The following is a 20,219-nucleotide window of genomic DNA, read 5'->3' on the forward strand; positions in this document are numbered from 1 at the left end:
CATGGAAGATAAGATATTTTAAAACAGTATATGTCATTATAAAATAGTTCATATAAATAGAAAAAGTAACCAACCCTTTACCTACCCCCCTTTCAAGTAAGCTTAAAGTTGTGGCAAATATAAACAAAACCTGGCTTTTGTATTTTTCTGAATTATACAAGGAATTAAAACAATGAATCACAATTTAAAAATCAGTTAAACAAATTAGAAATAAGGGAAAATAAATGTAGTTTAAATTTGTAATAAACTGATCATTGAATTAATTGCAATATACAATTGTCAGAATCTTAGAGTAGGACCAGGACCTTGAGAGCCATCTAATTCAGCACTCACATTTGAAAGATGAGAAAACTGATGCCAGTCCATGGAGTAAATGACCTGCCCAAGGTTACACAGTTTTATGTAAAGCTGACACAATAACCCAGGTCTTTTGTTAGTATGAAAATAGCATGCTATCGCTATATTTCCACCATTTTATCATATATGAGAATTTCAAGAATAGAACACCTCTCACACATCTACAGAAATAAATCCTTTTTATTTTATAACATTCCTTTTCCTTTTTTTAAAGATGCATACAGTACATATAGCTCAAGAATTCTGAGAAAAGCTATAGGACACCTGGCACTATTTTTGAGAATTACACAAATGGGCAGCAAAATAATACCTTTTAAAATGTTGTGACATATATAAATAAAATTTAGTGTTTGCACACAAAAATAAGAAAGTTACATTCAGCACGTTTTTTAAAACGTGGATTTAAAAGGTTTTAAGTTTCCTAAAACTTTGGTCATCATGCTTTATTATTAACTTGCTAATTTCATAATTATATAGATGATTAAGCCCAAAAGATAAGCAAATACATCACATTAACACAGCAGCAAAAGCAAGCTGATACTGTACAATCATATCAGCAAACTGATTTCAGAAATACATGTTTTCCAAAAATAGCACACAAAGCTTAAATGTTTGTGATAACATAGTTCAATGACCTTTCTTCCACCTCTTAAAATAATGCTGAGTAATGAGACATAGCAGAACATGATTACATAATAAAAAGTATATTTTTTAATTACAAATCTAATTGTACAAATAGGGTGATAATTTGCAGATTCTATAGAATAGTGCAAATGGGCAGGACTTTTCTCCAAAATATTAAAATTGCATTAATTCTACATGACCTAACATTTCATGAATATTAGGTTATAATAATTATAATTAGTTTTTGTACTTTCATACAAGTGTTAGGACTGATACTGGACAAATGTGGACTTATGGGCTAAAAAATAAAAATAGCCATTTACTTAATTTACTGGATGAGAAGTACAGGCACTGAAATGTAACTTTAACAAAGCTCCATTTGTCATGTAAACAGTTTTGTTCATCATACCATATTTCAGAGTTAAGATTCATAATTCCTTTTAAATTGTCATATCAAGCAATTCTTCTAAACTCTTTTTGATATGTGGTGGCTGAGATGCAGCCTGATTCAACAAATTCTGACCCATCTGTGCAAAAAGTGCTTTTGATAATTTAGCTGTGGCTGTTCGTATATTTCCTCCGGCTCCAGGCAGAGAGCCACTGTTGGTCATGTGACCTAAGAGGTGCCACAAAACCACCAACACTTTCTGTTCTGTGGCGTGGGGCTTCCTTTGATACAGTTCCATAACAATATCTGAAACACAAAATCATGGTGAACAGTCAGAATGCTCTGAAAGAAGTAAACTAGATTTCTGATCATTGAAAAGCACCTGAAGTCTGTGCTGGCACCATGGCTAGAGTGCTCAGGTGACCAGTGCATGGCTGTGGTTGAAACTATCGGCAGCATCTTGGGACAAACAACATGGCGATCTACTCCCGGAGAGGCTACAGTTTAAGAAACCCTACACAGCAGTTCTCCTCTGTCCTATGAGTTTGCAATGAACCGCAGCCAACTCATTAAAAACAAAATTTATGAATCCTTATCTCTATGCCTCATAATGTTTGGCATCATAACATACAGAAATAAGAAGTCAGAAACTTTCTTCCAGGATTAAAATCTTCTGGAATGAGATTTGCCTATGTAATGATGAGTTGAGGGAAAAGTGGTAAAGAGAGAAATCAAACATAAAATTCATCTTGGTGTTTTCTAAATGGAGTTAAATAAAAATTTATATATTTTAAAAACAGAGACTTTATACAAAACATGTATTTTGAAGCAGGAGTTTTCTGTGATTATCAATATTTGCTTTCAATGTCTTTGTATTTTTTTTCTGTATTATTTCTACTAAGGAAGACTGAATCCTTCCTTGGGGAAGAAACAAAACAAAAAGCAACTAATTTTTTGAAGAAAATCGCTGGGGAAAAAAGTCTCATAAAGTTCTCTTGTGAATCATTATATACATATTTATATCTACTTTACCTATAGATGTTTATATCTAGTCCATAAATTTATATCTACCTTACTTAGAAGCTATCCAAAGATAGTTATCAATTCCTAATTTCTAATAACTTTTATAGTTAAAAATATATATTTAAAAAATATTTACCAGCAAGCTTTTCAGTCATATCCTGTTTTGCTTTTCCGTTTAAAAACTGAGCTTTTGTGCAAAATGGCTGCAGAAGCAAATAATTGTCTAAACAAAAAGGACAAAATAGAGGTATCTTTAAACAGTTATGAGCGATCTTATTTTCAATTTATACAGCATTAAAATGAAAAACTTACATTTTTTCAAGGGAAATGTCTTAACAACTGAAAACATTTATATCAAGTTACTATTTAAAATTCTCTATTAATAAAATGAATATTCTTACAGAATATCAGAAAAATAATTTATGGGGTATGAAATATTAAAGGAGTTATAGTATAAAAAAGACAGAAAAAGAATTGTCCATCTCATGGGTATTTTCCATCAGAAGGATGTACTACAGTTTGTTTAACCACCTAATTGCTGAATCTATCTGGGTTATTACCAATTTTTAGCTATGTTCAAAAGCTGCAATGAAAAATGTGTAGATTGCCCATCTGTAGGCAACTGGACATCCCCTCACAGAAGGGTCGCAGGGAGGAGATGAGTCAGCCAGGGTGCAGTGTAGCAATGATGAAACATACAACTTTCCTCTAATCCTTAAATGCTTCCTCACCCCCCTCTACTATCATGATCCCAATTCTACCTTACAAATCTGGGTAGACCAGGTGATGCACACTGGTACAGATCAGAGCTGGAAACACAGGGACTCCAGCACAGATAAACCTCTCAGGACCAGTAATGACAGTAGCTATACCAGGAGGGGAAGGGGAAGGTGAAGGAGAAAGGAGTAGCTGGTCACAAGGATCTACATAGAACCCCCTCCCTGGTAAACGGACAACAGAAAAGTGTAAGACATGGGAAAAATAATTTATAAATTATCAAGGGCTCGTGGGGGAAGGGGGGCGGGGAGGAAGGGGAAAAACTGAGAAGCTGATACCAAGGGCTCAAATAGAAAGCAAATGTTTTGAGAATGATGATGGCAACAAATGGACAAATATGCTTGACATAGTGGATGTAGGTATGGATTGTGAGAAGATTGTATGAGCCCCCAATAAAATGATTTTTTTTAAAGTGTAGATTTGTCTCTACTTTTATGGAATAAATAACCAGGTACAATTCATGGATTGCATAGTTAGTGTCATTTAGCTTTTTTTTGGTCATTTAGCTTTTAAAAAATGAATTATCACACTATTTTCCAGATTGTATTATTATTTCCTACACAACAACAATGTATAAGGTAGGTAGTGAGCATGTTTTTAATTTGCATTGACCTAATGACTAGGTTGGACTTTTTTATATGCTTGTCAGCCATTTGTATAGTCTCTTGAGTAAAATGCGTCCTTTTGACTTTTTCTAAACTTGTACTTTTTGATCTTTAATTGTTGAGTTTTGAGATCTTTATATATTCCAGATATGATCCTTTGACAGATATGTTTTGTAAATATTTCCTCCCAACTTGTAGCTTGCTTTTTTTTTTTTTAATTGAAAGGTCTTTCTTATCCACACTTTAGTACCATCAGTTTCCCAGCTAAACACCGAGCCCTGTGTCTCACCAACCCGTGCTGAAGACCCGTGAGACACAGCCTTTGTCCAACTCTCTCTCCTTTGGGGGACCAAGGCGCTCTCTGAGGGAGGCAACGTGAATAGGGTCCTCAGGGGAGGAGTCAGAGGACAGGACCAAGCAGCATAATGTGTGGAGGTGGGTGGGAGATGGGGCCCCTCTTGGCACCCCCGGGGAGAGGCGGGTGGGGTTGGGGGGGGAGACTTCCTAAGTAGTGAGGGCTCCGGGGCAAGGAGCACAGTGAAGAGGATGAGGATGCGGACGAGGACACTCATCTTCACGTTCTTCTAGCGAGTCACTTTCTGCTACGTCATCTTGAAGTGCTGGGATATGCCTTCCAGACCCTGTCTGTGGCGAAGGTGGTCTGGGTTTTCTCCTTGGGCCAGGATCTGCCCCACATTCTGGGTCAGACTATTCTTGACTCCCCACACCGCACTCTGCTTGTTCTGCACCTGGTCATCTCCTCCACCTGCACCGCCCTCCTCCATTTCTCTGAGTGGCCAGGACCTGTCTGCCGCTGAACTCCAGTCTAGTTAGTTTCCATAGCTTGCCTTGTAATCCTCATAATAGTCTTTTAAAGAGCAAACATTTTGAATGTTGATGAAGTTCAATTTACATATTTTTCTGTTAACATTGTACCTTTGCTGTCATATCTAATAACTCTTTACTAAATCCTGAGGTTCTAAAGATTTTCCTCCACCCTCCTTTTTATAACGATTAGTGTAAAGTTTTATTTTTAAATCTTTGATTCATTTTTGTTAAATTCGTGTAAATTATGGCAGAGAAAAAAATTTAAAAGGCCAAGAAAACAGGAAGGGAAAGTCAATTTAATGAGGTGATTTTTAAGTATTAAAAGTAACTGAAAATGGTATTGAGAAATGGAAAAGTATTTCCATGGCCATAATTATGGATAAAAGAAGATCTTAGCATAATCATACATATGTACGATCAGAAAAAAATGCAAACAAAAGTAATCTTATTAGAATTACAGAACAATGTGTGATTGTAACATTTCTGTTTATTTTGCTATTGTACCTTTTGGGTGGTAAGATCGCTTACCTACGTGCTGACTTAGTGCCTGAACTACATTTGTGGCAGCAGCATAGATCCCTGGGTTCTTGGAATTCAGGTTGTTATCCACTATTGCAGGAATTAGCATGTGGATTATTGGCGACAGATTGTCTCCGAGCAAAGGAATCATTTTGTGCATGGTCTCGAGAGCCACCAGATTTACTTTACTATTGGAATCATGAAGCCGAGATTTAAAAGCATCAAATATCTGAAAGCAAAATGGTAAATTACTTAAATTTAAATAATTGTACAGTTATTATATTAAAACACTTAAAGTCTACTTTTGCATTTCATAGTATCACCTTTAATCTACTATTGAAAGACACACCTAGACATACGTGCACATTTCAATTGATGTAATATGCTAATACATTAAAATTGAATATGGAAAGTGTTTTGATTTTAAAAAGCTGACAACAATGCATCAAAATGACTTCGAATGACTTTGAACCTCTTACTAAGGTTGAGAAATTTGACTCGGTAGGCAGAAAACGGAAGCACTCACTATAAATGTGGTAAGACCCTGTTTTCTAGAAGGTCCAGGTGAACTTTGCTAATGCTAAGAGCTTAAGGAATGTTTTTCTTTTCATTTCTATTCATAGCACAGGGAGACATCAGACTTATTTTTAATTTATTCTGGTAGAATTCTAGAAGCAATTTCAGAGATAAATATTATTATTGTTTCTTAACCTGTGTGATTAATAATTAACCCTTCTTTAGAATTCTTAACGTTCATAAATTCAGCATACAGGCAGGCAACTGGCAAGGTAAAAGACAAAATCCAATCCTAAGTGTGTCTTTAAGTGGAATTTATAGGGAATCCATAATAGGTGCAGATAATTCTTCTTCAGCCGATATTTAGTGCAAGGCAAGGCCTCGAGGCTTTTCAGTGATTGAAAGCTGCACATGCCGCAAGGGAAGGAGACTGTGACAGAGAACTTATTGCAAGTAAGGGCTTCTTTAAAGAGTCCTAGTAGGACATGGTTAAAGCATTTGGTTGGATACAAATAGGTCAGAGAATGAAACCCAAACCCACTAGCAGAAATAAGCGGCAGCCTGCTATGAATTGGAACGGATTCACTGGCAGTAGGGTTGAGTTTGGTTTTAGGAGTTGGCTCAACTGTTTCAAAGTGAGGGTAAGTTTATATAACTTATCAAGTATGAGTTGTCCATAACTTGGACACTTGTAACTTGGTAACTTGTTATACAATGAATTGTAATTGTGTCAAATGAGTAGAGAATACTCTATGAGGCTGAAAATATTTAGTAAAATCTTGATGTTTATTTGTCTAGCAATTATTTTCACATTAAGAATAGTTTTTCCATGAGGTTCGTTTTTAGACAAAAGTACATTAGAAAATGTTACTTTCTGACTTCTAAGAGACAAAATATAGTATTTTTATTTTTAATAAGATAAGAGTAGCTATCAGGTCCCCATGGGTCAGAATTGACTCGATGGCTGTGGCAGTGAGGTGGATGGCATGTTTGACCGGAGACCTGGGGGTGCTCATTGAAGGTCACAGGTTTAAACTCATCAGCTGCTCCATGGGAAACAGAGGGGCAGTCAGATTCCACAGAGATCATATCCTTGGAAACCCTAAAGGCCAGCTCTCCTTTACTCTCTCCGGTTGCTGCTGTAAATTGGAATAAATGCAGCAGTAGCACATTTATGTCTGCTAGGTTTAGTGTATATTATCTAGATAAAAACGACTGATAAAGTACTCTGAGAATCAACTGAGATAAATTCAGCATACTCTGCCACACCCACCACTCACTAGCCCCACCTCTCTGGCTGTCTTCTTAAAGTGACAGCTGGTCCACACAAGCTGCTAACCCACATGACAAGTTCTATTATCTCATCTAGAGAAAACTCAGGTGTCTAAAATGTGCTTGTTTTTATAATACCTTTTGTTTCACTCACCATTTACTTATCTTGAGACTGAAAAGCTCTCATGGGACTTACTCAGCTATTTTCTTTTTCACTCTTTCAATGACTTCATTTGTCCAATCATGCTTTAACAAAGCAAAATTCAAATTTTTTTCTACTATGTTTCTTTTAACAACTTGAAATGACATAAACCCATTTACACAAAGTACTACTTTTTCTCTACTGATAAACTATATTAGTCACAGATTTTAAGTGAAAATTCATTTTGAAAGGCTCTTACCTTCACAATGTTTCCAACCACAAGTTCTTGATTGCTTTCAGTATCTGACAGAAGCTGCTTAATCCCACTAATACGATCACGGAAATCTTTTGCATTTAATAACCCTGTCATGACTTTAATGTACTCAGTACTTTCTACAGAATTACGAGGAATTGACTTTTTGGTGACTTCACGAACTTCAGTTACCTCTCTAAGTGAAAGAAAAGTATATTTAATTTCATTATTAACTTAAAAATGCAATTTATGAAATAATTTCCTTTGAACACTCACTTCTTTTACAATTCACAAAACAATTCTGTTTGATTTATGATATCTATTTCCACATTTCCTTCAAAAGATCGATGATCTTTATAAACACACGTCAGTAATCTAAAACTGTACTATCTGGGTCAGTATTCTAAGAAGCCCTTTTGGTGATTCACTAGAAGGGCTCACAAGAATCAGCACATCATATCCAAGACTAAGATAAATGACACTGAAAGGACACAGAGTTGGGTTAGGATTCGGGTTAAAAAAAAAGGAGGACACAAAGCAAAATTAGTAAAAGACATAGTGGGGTTGCTAAAAAATTTGAGCAAAGAATTACGATATGACGCAACAATTCCCCTTACTAAAACCTTTAAAGCAGGAACTCCCATATACACCAACATTCACTGCAATGTTTTTTCCACCAGAACATAGAAATAACTCAAATGTTAGCAACAGATAAGTGGACAAAATCTAATATACTAGAATATTATCCAGTCCAGAAAGAAAAATGAAATTGACATATGATGCAACATACATAAAGCTTAAAAATATTATGTTGAGTGAAGTAAGTAAAACAACAAAGATTGGAGTGGCAGGCCTGGTAGGGAAATGATCAAGGGTAAGGTTGCGTAGAGAAGAGGTATAGCTGGTAACCCAGGTGGGGACGGAGCATGGAAGTAGGGCAGGAGGAAAGTCAAGGGAGAGGGAGGAAAGAGCTAGAAGTCAAAGGGCATTTATAGAGGTCTACACAAAGACATGTACATGCAAATACATATATGAGGATGGGGAAATAGATCTATGTGTCTATTTATAGGTTTAGTATTAAGGTGGCAGAAGGACCTTGGGTCTCTACTCAAGCACTCCCTCAATGCATGAGTACCTTCTTTTATTAAATTGGCACTCTACGATGCTCACCCTCCCGACACAACTGCTGAAGCCAAAGCAGGTGAACAAGTAAATGTGGTGAAGAAAGCTGATGGTGCCCGGCTATCAAAAGAGATAGTGACTGGGGTCTTAAAGGCTTGAAGATAAACAAGCGGCCATCTAGCTCAGAAGCAACAAAGCCCATACGGAAGAACACACCAGCCTGTGTGATTACGTGGTCCTGAAGGGATAAGTTATCAGGCATCAAAGAACAAAAAATCATATAATTGGCTGTACACCTCCATGATATGATCGCCGAAGACAAATGGGTACATAAGCAAATGTGGCGAAGAAAGCTGATGGTGCCCGACTATCAAAAGAGATAGCGTCTGGGGTCTTAAAGGCTTGAAGGTGAACAAGCAGCCATGTAGCTCAGAAGCAACAAAACCCACATGAAAGAAGCACACCAGCCTGTGCAATCATGAGGTGCCAAAGGGATCAGGTATAAGGCATCATGCAAAAAAATATATATATATATACCATAGTGAATGAAGGGGGGGGAAGTACAGAGTGGAGACCCAAAGCCCATTTGTCAGCCACTGGAGATCGCCCTCACAGAGGGGTTTAGGAGAGGAGATGGGTCAGTCAGGGTGCGATGTAGTACCGATGAAGAACACAGCTTTCCCCCAGATCCTGGATGCTTCCTCCCCCCAACTACCGTGATCCGAATTCTACCTTGCAGGACTGGATAGGGCAGAGATTGTACACTGGTGCATATGGGAGCTGGAGGCACAGGGAATCCAGGGTGGATGATACCTTCAGGACCAGGGGTGAGAGGGGTGATACTGGGAGAGAAGAGGGTGAGTGGGTTCGAAAGGGGGAACCAATTACAAGGATCCACATGTGATATCCTCCCTGGGAGATGGACGGCAGATAAGGGGGGGAAGAGAGACTCCGGATAGGGCAAGATATGACAAAATAACAATCTATAAATTATCAAGGGCTCATGAGGGAGGGGGGATCAGGGAGGGAGGGGAGAAAAAAAAAGAGGACCTGATGCAAAGGGCTTAAGTGGAACTATGCTAGTGCCCTGAGCTGGAGAAGCCACATGGCCCTACCCTGATGCAACCAGACCTCTGAAGCCAGACAAGGGAGAACTTGGCCAGCACTGAGATGCTTACAACACCACTTATCCAAAGACTTTCTACCCACTGGCCTGTGATCGTCCCGCATTTGGCATTATTGCATGTGTTTTGTGAGTCTGAAAAGGACTTTATAGATTGGTATTGGACAAATGGCTAATATCAAACTTATGGGCTTGGACTGGACTGGGTTGGGATGCTTTCTAAATGTACAATTACCCTTTATATAAAACTCTTTTATACACATGATTTTCTATGGTTTTATTTCTGTAGTCTACCTAGACTAACACAGATGGTTAGAATGGAAAAGACAGAAAATAAATATCGGCCAGGATATGCAGAAACTGGAACCCTTCCTTATCCACCACTGGTTGACTTGTAAAATAGCAGGGCAGTTTTCAAAATTGATCATGCAATTTCTCAAGATTAACGAGTTGCCATACGACCTAGCCATTCCACTCCAAAGTATATACCTAAGAGAAAAATAAAATACTACGGAATTATTTACTTTAAAAACATGAGTTAAATACAAATGTAAGTCAAAATAGTGCCACTATGAGTTTATTCCATATAAAAAGAGCTTAAACTTGTCTCAGTGATCGGTGGAGTGTCAGACAAGTTTTTTCAGTAATCTATTGCCTTAGTCTCTTAGGGTGCCTTAAAAAAAGAAAAAAGGTTCAATCAAAATAGTCGTTTTAAGGAGATGTGAAGGACCAGTTAAACTCAAGGGAGAGAGGTCAGCTCTAACATTACGTTGATGATTTACTGGAATTTCTAAGGACTAATCTTGACAAGTGTGGTGGTTACATAATTTTATGTCAACCTGACAAATAGTTGTAGGGGTGGAGTCTAGCCTGTCAATCAGGTCACAGCCTGATGGTACCTCCTTGTGGGCGTGGCCTTCTCATGAGACTTCTGAGAACTTCCTCTCTTTCTCCCTGGAGGAGAGCTACACTCTGTCTCACTTTCTTCCTGTTGAGGAGCCACATTCAGACAGCTGAAGGAACCACATGGAGACCCACGCCAGCACTGAGAGGCTTCCACCAGCACTGGAGCCACAAGACTTTTAACCCACTGGGTTGTGACCTTCCTGCATTCAGCATGATTGCATGTGCTGGGTGAGTCTGAAGAGAAATTTATGGACTAGTATTGCCATATGAGCTAATATCAGACATATGGACTTCATCTGTACTGGGTGGGGATGTTTTCTCAATACACAATTGCTCTTTGATAGAAAGCTTTCTCTTACACACATGAATGTTTTTGGATTTGTTTCTCTAATCAACACAGGCTAACACAACAAGTTTTCCTGGAGGATACAGGACAATCAAGGGAACTTATTAAGAAGAACTTTTAAGAAAACGGAAAACTCCATTGATGAGAAAAAGGCCAGGAAAGCTGCACTGAGGATTTCCCCTCCACGCTCCCTTTCAAACCAGCACACCGAATCTACTCATTCTGTGACTTTCCTGTGGGAACTTCACTGGGAAATCTTATTCCATCTATCCTACCCCCACTTCTCCTTACCTATCCAGAATTCTTTTTATTTTCAAAACTCAAAAGAATATTTCAAGGGAACACTATTTGAATTCCTTGAGGATGCCAATAGTGCCATTAGAAATAATTTTACTGAATTTTATCAGTATTAAGAACCTGAAAATCATTTTAGGTAAATAGATTAACCATTTTCTTATTTTTAAAAGAGTTAATACATATATATCATTCCACAGAGCAATCACATCAGGTAGAATGGTACAAATGCTACCACAGTCAGTTTCCAAACATTATTTTTCTTCCTGGACTCCTTGACATAGTTTCCCTTTTACCTATCCCCCCACCCCCCAAAAAAACCCCAAACCCCCAAACCTAAAAATTCTTATTCTACTTGCTGTCCTTATAGGCTCATCAATCCTGGTTTTCAGATACTGAAAAACATGTAATATAACTTCAAGAGGATGACCCCCAAAGACAGACACCTCGGAGATAAACCCTAATATGAACAAACAAAAAAAGCAAACACGACAAAAATATAGAAAATGTTGAAAACCAAATCAGGTTCAGCAAGTATCAGAGGGGGGATCAACTGACAAGGTTTTAACTGTTCAAATCAGATTTATGCTTTCGATTTTCTATACTCCTCTCCAATGCACTCTGTTCAGTAACCACTATCCTTTCATCCCCCAACTGTGGAAAGAGGGAGTTCAGTGGAGTCTATTTCCTATGCAGTTCCCACAAATGAATCCTGGCCTCTCACTCTCATCCACTGCCTATTGAACACAGGATTCTCACAATTTAGGCTGACACTAATTCCTCCTTCCACTTTGAATTACATGGACTGCAACACCTCAGTGACTGATGATGGTGTACTTCTTCCATGTGATTTCAGCTACCATCTCATTTAGATGGCTGCTTATTTGAAGATAAGCCCTTAAGATCACAGACACTATTTTATCTGATAACCAGGCACCATTTAATTACTTTGCCACATTTTGCTATACCACTTGTACCTTCTGTGTTCCCTTCCTGAGGGTAAATATGCAGTAGGGCTATGATGTAATTTTTTTTGGGGGGGGGTAATTGGTTCTTAAGTTGGAGCTAGGATATAGTGCAAGCCCAAAACCCATTCCTGGAACTGTATATATTTTAAATATTAATTGGGAGTTAATACATATATTATTCATAATTTAATCACATCAAGCAGAATTGTACAACTGCTTCAATAATCAGTTTCCAAACACACTTTTTCTTCCTGTACTCTGTAGCCTCATCTCCCTTTTACAACCACCTGCCTCCCCTCTACCAGACCCCCAAAGCAACAACAACCCTATTCTACTTAAAACTGCCACTTTGACATCGTGTGAGTCAAAGGGTAAAGGCTTTTATGAGAAGGGTTAGAGATGGGAACACCACTTTTAGAGATGTATAGCCTAGATGGAGGATATGTTGGGAAACAATAGCTTCACGTTTTTTATTTTCGTTTAAATAAATCCAGTGTTAGAGATGTTAACAGTCTTAGTAATTGGTACAAATATATAGAAGTGTTGAATAACAGAAAGCAACCAACTTGATCTAATTGACATTTTAGAACATTACATCTAACCAGTGCAGAATACACATTCTTTCAAGTAGATGTAAAACATTCACTGAAATAGACCATATTTGATAGACCATAAAATAAGTGTCAATAAATGAAGGAAGACTGAAACCTTTTGGAGCACTAACAGGAAAAATTAAATTAAAAAAATATAACAAAAAGATACTTAGTCTTCAAATATGTAGAAATTAAACATTCCTTAAAATAACTCATGGTTTAAAAAAGAAATTCCAAAGGTATTACCCAGCAATGTCCCAGTACTTGAACCAAAAATCATTAAAACAAGGAAAACTACAGACCAATACCCTTCATGAATGTAGACAAAAAAATATACCCAAATAAAATCTACCTATAAATATTACTATCAAGTGGGGCTTAATCATTCACGTAATTGCCATTGAGTCACGGCTGACTCTTGGCCAACTTTATGACAGGGTAAAATTGCCTATAACTGTTTACAGGAGTAGAAAGCCCTGTCTTTCTCCTATGGAGAAGCTGGTGGTTTCAAACTGCTGACTTTGAGGACTGAAATCGATGAGGTAACCACTACACCACCAGGGCTAATCCCCACAAAAAAGAATGTTTAAAAATAATTTTAAAAATCACTGTTGACTCCACAGGTCTGTCTGAATAGGACAGGCTGAATGAACTATCTGGATGAAAAACAACAGGACCGACAGTTCCGGGGGGACTTGGGGTGGGGGGTAGGGGGGGGTAAGGAAGTGGTGTTAACAAACCCAGGGACAAGGGAAAAACATGGGACCCCAAAGGGTAGAGAAGGGGGAGTGGCAGGCCTGGTGGGAAATGATCAAGGGTAAGGTTGCTTAGAGAAGAGGTATACTCTAGCCCAGGTGGCGATGAAGCATGGTAGTAGGGCAGGAGGAAGGTCAAGGGAGATGGAGGAAAGAGCTAGGAGTCAAAGGGCATTCATGGAGGTCTAGACAAAGACATGTACATGCAAATATATATAGGAGGTTGGGGAAATAGATCTTTGTGTCGATATTTATAGGTCAAGTATTAAGGTGGCGGAAGGACCTTGGGCCTCTACTCAAACACTCCCTCAATGCATGAATACCTTCTTTTATTAAATTGGAACTCTATGATGCTCACTCTCCCGACACAACGGCTGGAGCCAAAGTGGGTGAACAAGGAAATGTGGTGAAGAAAGCTGATGGTGCCCGGCTATCAAAAGAGATAGTGACTGGGGTCTTAAAGGCTTGAAGATAAACAAGCGGCCATCTAGCTCAGAAGCAACAAAGTCCACATGGAAGAACACACCAGCCTGTGTGATCGAGTGGTCCCAAAGGGATCAGTTACCAGGCATCAAAGAACAAAAAATCATATCATTGACTGCACACCTCCATGATAGGATCGCTGAAGACAAATGGGTGCACAAGCAAATGTGGTGAAGAAAGCTGATGGTGCCCGGCTATCAAAAGAGATAGTGTCTGGGGTCTTAAAGGCTTGAAGGTGAACAAGCGGCCATCTCGCTCAGAAACAAATAAGCCCACATGGAAGAAGCACACCGGCCAGTGCGATCACGAGGTGCCCAAGGGACCAGATATAAGGCATCATGCAAAAAAAAAAAAAAAAAGATATAAGTGTGTGTATGTATGTGTATATATGTGTATATGTATATATGTATGTGTATATATATATTATATTAAATGAAGGGGGAAGTGCAGAGTGGAGACCCAAGGCCCAAGTGTCGGCCAATGGAGATCCCCTCATAGAGGGGCTTAGGAGAGGAGATGGGTTAATTAGGGTGTGAGGTAGTATCGATGAAGAACACAGCTTTCCCCCAGATCCTGGATGCTTCCTCCCCCCAACTACCATGATCCGAATTCTACCTTGCAGGGCTGGATAGGACAGAGGCTGTACACTGGTACATATGAGGGCTGGAGATACAGGGAATCCAGGGTGGATGATACCTCCAGGACCAAGGGCGTGAGGGACGATGCTGGGAGAGTGGAGGGTGAGTGGGTTGGAAAGGGGGAACTGTTTACAAGGAGCCACATGTGACCTCTTCCCTGGGAGAGGGACAGCAGAGAAGGGGGGAAGGGAGACCCCGAATAGGGCAAGATATGACAAAATAACGAGGTATAAAATACCAAGGGCATATGAGGGAGGGGGGAAAAGGGAGGGAGGGGGGGGGGAAAGAGGACCTGATGCAAGGGGCTTAAGTGGAGAGCAAATGCCTTGAGAATGATTGGGACAGGGAATGTATGGGTGTGCTTTATACAATTGATGTATGTATATGTATGGATTGTGGTAAGAGGTGTTGGAGTCCCTAATAAAATGTAAAAGAAGAAAAGAGAAAAAAATGATTAGGGCAAAGACTGTACAGATGTGCTTTATACAATTGATGTATGTATATGTATGAACTGTGAAAAGAATTGTATCAGCCCCAATAAATTGTTAAAAAAAAATCACTGTTATTTCACCATAGTAAAATAATAAAAGAATTTATGATCATAGTAACAGATTCTGAAAAAAACATTTGATAAAATTCAACAGCTTTTAGGATAAAACTCTCAAACTATTGTCAGAAGACTTCCTCATCCCGATAAAGTGCTGAATAGAAATCTACAAATAACATCATACTTGAAGGTGAAATATTGAACCTAAGTTTTGGACTACTTGTCTACAGTTACTGATAAAGTAAGAATGCCTGTCTTACTATTTCTATTTAACATTACATTTAATAGTCTAGTTGGTACAGAAACAAGCAAGAAGAAAATAAAAAGCAAAGATTAGAATGGAGAAAATAAAATGCACGATGATCTTGGAAAATCTTGTGATGCAAGAAAGAAAATATTCACTAAAGGATGAATGAAGCATGTTAAAAAGTACAACAGGTAACCAAAAGCAGATGGAACAGGTTGAAATACAATGCAAATAATGATAGCACTGAGTCATAAACCCATAGAATAATGTATTTATTATCATTAGATATCACTCATTAGCATATCAATAATATATAATATTTGATATTATCATTATATATTAGTCCATACAAACAGAAATAAATATTTGAATAAATAAATGGAGACAAACAGACAGGTTTGTTTTTTTTCTAAAAGTAGATTTCAACTAGAAAATGTAGAAGGAATGAGAATGAAATAAAATAATCATTATACCAAAATACATCCAATAACTGGTATAATACATATCAAGTCATTAAAGTTAGTAGACATAAGTATGATAATAGGATATTTACATAGCCTAATGTATCCCCAAATGCTTATTAATTACAATGAGAAAACACATTAAATTTATAGTGAATAAATAAGATAGAAATTCACTTAACCAAATGATTAAGGTTAGCATCATCAGTAATAAGACATAAAAAATCATGAATCTGATGAGCTGTAAAGAGAAGGCCACATCATCACTTTTTTTTGGTATTCTTGCCAAAAACGAATATCCTCATAATTAAAAAATTACTTGTAAGGGCATATCAGACAAATCTAAATTGAATAACAGTGTACAAAACGAGTAACTTGTCAATAAAGGGCTCCGAAAAGGTCTAGCACACAGTATGCTCTCAATAAATAGTCTATAAAATTTTTTGGTTATTTTTGTTAAGTTCCAAGAAGTATTTTATACCAACTTATCTGATCCATGATTTTATGTAATTATATCTTATGTGGGTAAATGATAGAATCTGACTCAAAAGGTCTGAAGGAAGTCAAGATTCTGCATTTCAAATAAGATCTAAAGTGGCTGTTCTGTTAACTAGACTTTAATTAACAGGATGCTAGATCATATTTTCATATAGATTTTTATTTTTTCACAAATTTAGCATTTAAACTTATAAAGTATTTCAAAGAAATATAAATTCAGAAAATATGGCAAATATCCTTTTATCTACTCATATAGTATTTAACTGATGTTCAAAGTATATTTAAAAATACACCCAATAATAATATATAATTGATCAAGGATAGGGTGGGAGGGTTGGGGAGGAAGCGGGATAAAAGAGGAGCTGGTAACAAGGGCTCAAGTAGAAAGGAAATGTTTTGGAAATGTTGAAGACAACATATGTACAAGTATGCTTAATACAATTGAATGATGAATTGTTATACGATTTGTAAGAACCCCCCCAATGAAATGATTAATAAAAGCAAAAGAGAAAAAGAAGAATAAATAGACTTGAAGAGACGGAAGCGAGAATTAGTGAACTCTAAGGCACATCTTTTGATTCCAACCTATGAGAAAAACAAGCAACAATAACAAAAATCAAAGAAGACCAAATACAGCCTAAGAATTATGTGGGACCCAATCAAGAGGAACAATATACAACTTATAAGGATTTCGAAGAAGAAGCAAGGAAATCCACAGAATAGTCAAGGAAAACCTAAGGAAACCCCAATCAGAGTAGACTCCAACATAGAAACTTCGTGACATATTTTAGTCAACTTTTCCAACATCAGAAACTTCTGGCATTTCTGTTAGCACCCCAGCTCTGAACCCACTGACCAATCATGGCTGTTTTCACAAGATATAAGGTGTGGGACACAGAAAGATTTTTCCCCAGGTTGTCCCCCCATGTCATATGCCAAACCAAAATGCTGTTTGCTATCACAAGGTCTATGTCTCTACACTTGGAGGTCAGCTGTTTAGAGGGTACCTCCCTGAGAGTATGAGCCATCAGACCCTATTGTCTGCCCCACCCTAGGTGGGGCCCACTCCCTACTGATAAGGAGAGTGGATTGTTCCCCTTAAGGAGACCCCAAAGACAAGGTCAATCCAACTCAGGAGGGTCAAGTTAGGTTGCCATCTTGACTTTAGAGTCCGCCCATCTGGTCACATGTACACCCCTAGTACCTCCTCTTCCTATTGCATGTACACCCCTAACTCATCCTCTTCTTGACACGTGTCTGCCCCTTCCTGTTACCTATGTGGTTACCTGTATTTAGGGGAACTTACACATCCCAAAATGCATATGAGCCATGATCAGAAATATATTCTCTCTGCGTGGACGTGGCTGCTAAGATCATGGCCATCCAGAGGGTGAGCAATTGCATGCTCTATATTGTCTGGTGTCTCTTTAATTTTACTCCTCAATTACACAACTACCCCTTGGATCCATTCGATTGTGGGGCTGGTACCCCACAATAAGGTATATTAAAAAACAATAAAAATATGAAGATAAAAAATACACCAGTAGACAGCAAATGTTTTGAGAATGATGAGGGCAACAAATGTACAAATGTGTCCGACACAATGGATGTATGTATGGACTGTGATAAAAGTTGTACAAGCTCCCAATAAAATTATTTTTTTTGAATACCAAAGAGGTTGCAGTAGTACTTAGGAAAGAGTTAAAAATTGTATAATCAATAAATTTAATATTGTGAAGTAGCTTAAACAGATATAAAACTATACTGAAAAAATTTTAAGAGTAGATTTTTTGGGGGGGATTGGCAAAATTATGAGTATTTAGTTAAGTCCTCTTTTAATGTTTGTATTTCCAAAGCTGTTTTAAAAACCATAATATATTGGATAAGCTTTGGTTAGCAATAAAATTAGGCTCTAAAAAACCAAAAACCCATAATATATATTACTTTTATAACCAGTAAAAATAAACTTATTTTAAAAAATCAAGTTTTTCCAACATAAGTCGAATATTGACTAGTTCAAAAACACTAAAGATTTACTAATGGGCACAAGTGTAAAAGCAAGTTGTGGTAAATATATAATTGCCTTATGAAAGCTAATTACCTTAGACTTTTTACGTTCATACCAAACTTTTAAAACGCCATTAAATTTTGACAAATACCCTTGGGATAGTTCATGAAAACATCCAAATGAGACTACTCTCACTAGGGAATGAGTTCCCTACCATTGTGGACATCAAATGATCTTACCGTTCAGCTGGATTGAAAACATCTCTAGAAACCGACGATGACCTGGCATTTCCAACACTGCTTGTATGAGAACGTCTTCCTTTTGCTGAAGGAGTGTCTACTGGCATCTCTCCCAAGCCCTATGAGTACATATACCGAGAAGAGCAATCTGATAAAGGTCTTAAAACTAAGATAAAATAATTTAGATAATTTCATTTTCACTATACCAGTATTGATTTTAATGACAGAAAGCATTTTTATCTGCGTATTTATACTTCAAAGGATATAGGTATATCAAATACCTTGAAGTTAGTAGTAAATGAACAAAACACGTGATCTACTAAGAGGAAATCATACTACTTAAACAAGCTTTAAATTAAAAAAATCAACTAATATATTATTGTTTTGAGTGAAAATTTAGATTGCAGCTTAGGTTTTCATTCAATCATTTGCCCTACAGGGGTTCCCTTTAAATGCTTCGCAGTATGGTACAAAGTCTAGTAAAACATACGAGCATGGTGAACATCATGCTTATTTTTTAAAAGCACAAGTTCTAGCTAGTGACATAAAGTTAAGTGCCTACTTACCACGTTGCTAACTCTCAGAGCCGTGGGTCAAAGGGCAGGCTGGCTTATAATTTCCAAAGTGCTGAATGTGCATTCTAGCAAATACGTGTTCACTAATTATTTACTTTCCATTCCTGACATTACAGTTTACCCAGGACTACAATGTGAAAATGCCATGAATATAAATTCTGATGTGCCCGGCTAGCTCAGTCGGGAGAGCATGAGACTCTTAATCACATGGTCGTGGGTTCGAGCCCCACGTTGGGTGCAGTATCTTACATATAAATTCTGAACGCTGACCGAGTCATAATGAGATAATTATGTCTATTCTTTATCTTCCAGGGCAAATATGGTTCATATTTAAAGTTGTTTAAAAAACAATCTTTTTCCACCTACCTTTTGCCGTAAGTTTTTAACAGATTCCTTAATATAAGGTAAATCTTTAGAGGGAACATACTTTTCTATCATTTTATCAAAGTTAGGATGACACATCATGAGAAAAAGCATCTTTCGGCCATAATACCTGTAGATATTAGAGAAATATTTAAATAACATTGAATATCTCATAGTAACAATGTTTCTGTTTTTAACTGAAATTTTTTTCAATGGGGGGGGGGAATCTATCAACATACATCAAGATCCCCAAACCTATCTTAAGTCAGTACTGTAATGTAGTTATACTAATTGAACCAAAGAGTACTGGATTCTCCTGTGTGTGCCCCTGTCCACCTGACTGAAATGCTTTCATTCCCAGCCTCCCAATCACTTCCACCCCCTCGTTCCCATTTAAAGGCACCCTAGTGACCACATCAAGGCTGGCAATTGCAGAAGTGAGAAGCAGAAGTGTGTCCTAGTGCCCTTTGCTGGTCCCCTGCTGGCCCGATGTATTGGCTTGCATCAACTCCCCTTATGTCTTGTATTTCTGACCTTCTCTTCCTTTTAACCCTTCCCTGGGCCTCCATTCTTCAAAAACCTGTTCTGTGCAAATATATGCAATATTAACTGATAACCTTGTTAATTAATGCTATACACTCTCCTAATATGCTTACATGTTAATGAATGCTATAATACTTCCCAGATTAGGTTTCTACATTATGTGCATTTTAAAAACCCCAAAAAACTCCTTAGTATAATACTTTAAG

General features: G+C 37.5%; 1 protein-coding gene and 1 non-coding gene across 3 annotated transcripts in view; one reads left to right on the forward strand and one right to left on the reverse strand.

Annotated features, from left to right (window-relative positions):
• Window positions 1-519: 519 nt before the first annotated feature.
• TOGARAM1 (TOG array regulator of axonemal microtubules 1) overlaps window positions 520-20,219 on the reverse strand; it is a 94,587-nt gene continuing 74,887 nt past the window's right edge. For both annotated transcript variants that reach the window (XM_075531022.1, XM_075531021.1), the window contains exons 16-21: window positions 19,474-19,600; window positions 18,533-18,651; window positions 7,311-7,500; window positions 5,131-5,350; window positions 2,529-2,615; window positions 520-1,675 (exon numbers count right to left, since the gene is read on the reverse strand). In XM_075531022.1, coding sequence (XP_075387137.1) covers window positions 1,422-1,675; window positions 2,529-2,615; window positions 5,131-5,350; window positions 7,311-7,500; window positions 18,533-18,651; window positions 19,474-19,600 — 997 coding nt within the window. In that variant the 3' untranslated portion in view covers window positions 520-1,421. The remainder of the gene's footprint in view (window positions 1,676-2,528; window positions 2,616-5,130; window positions 5,351-7,310; window positions 7,501-18,532; window positions 18,652-19,473; window positions 19,601-20,219) is intronic.
• Window positions 19,273-19,345, forward strand: TRNAK-CUU (transfer RNA lysine (anticodon CUU)). Its single transcript has one exon. It is a non-coding gene; the product is annotated as a tRNA-Lys (tRNA).

The sequence above is a fragment of the Tenrec ecaudatus genome, chromosome 14, assembly GCF_050624435.1.
Source record: "Tenrec ecaudatus isolate mTenEca1 chromosome 14, mTenEca1.hap1, whole genome shotgun sequence".
NCBI classification, from domain to species: Eukaryota; Metazoa; Chordata; class Mammalia; order Afrosoricida; family Tenrecidae; genus Tenrec; species Tenrec ecaudatus.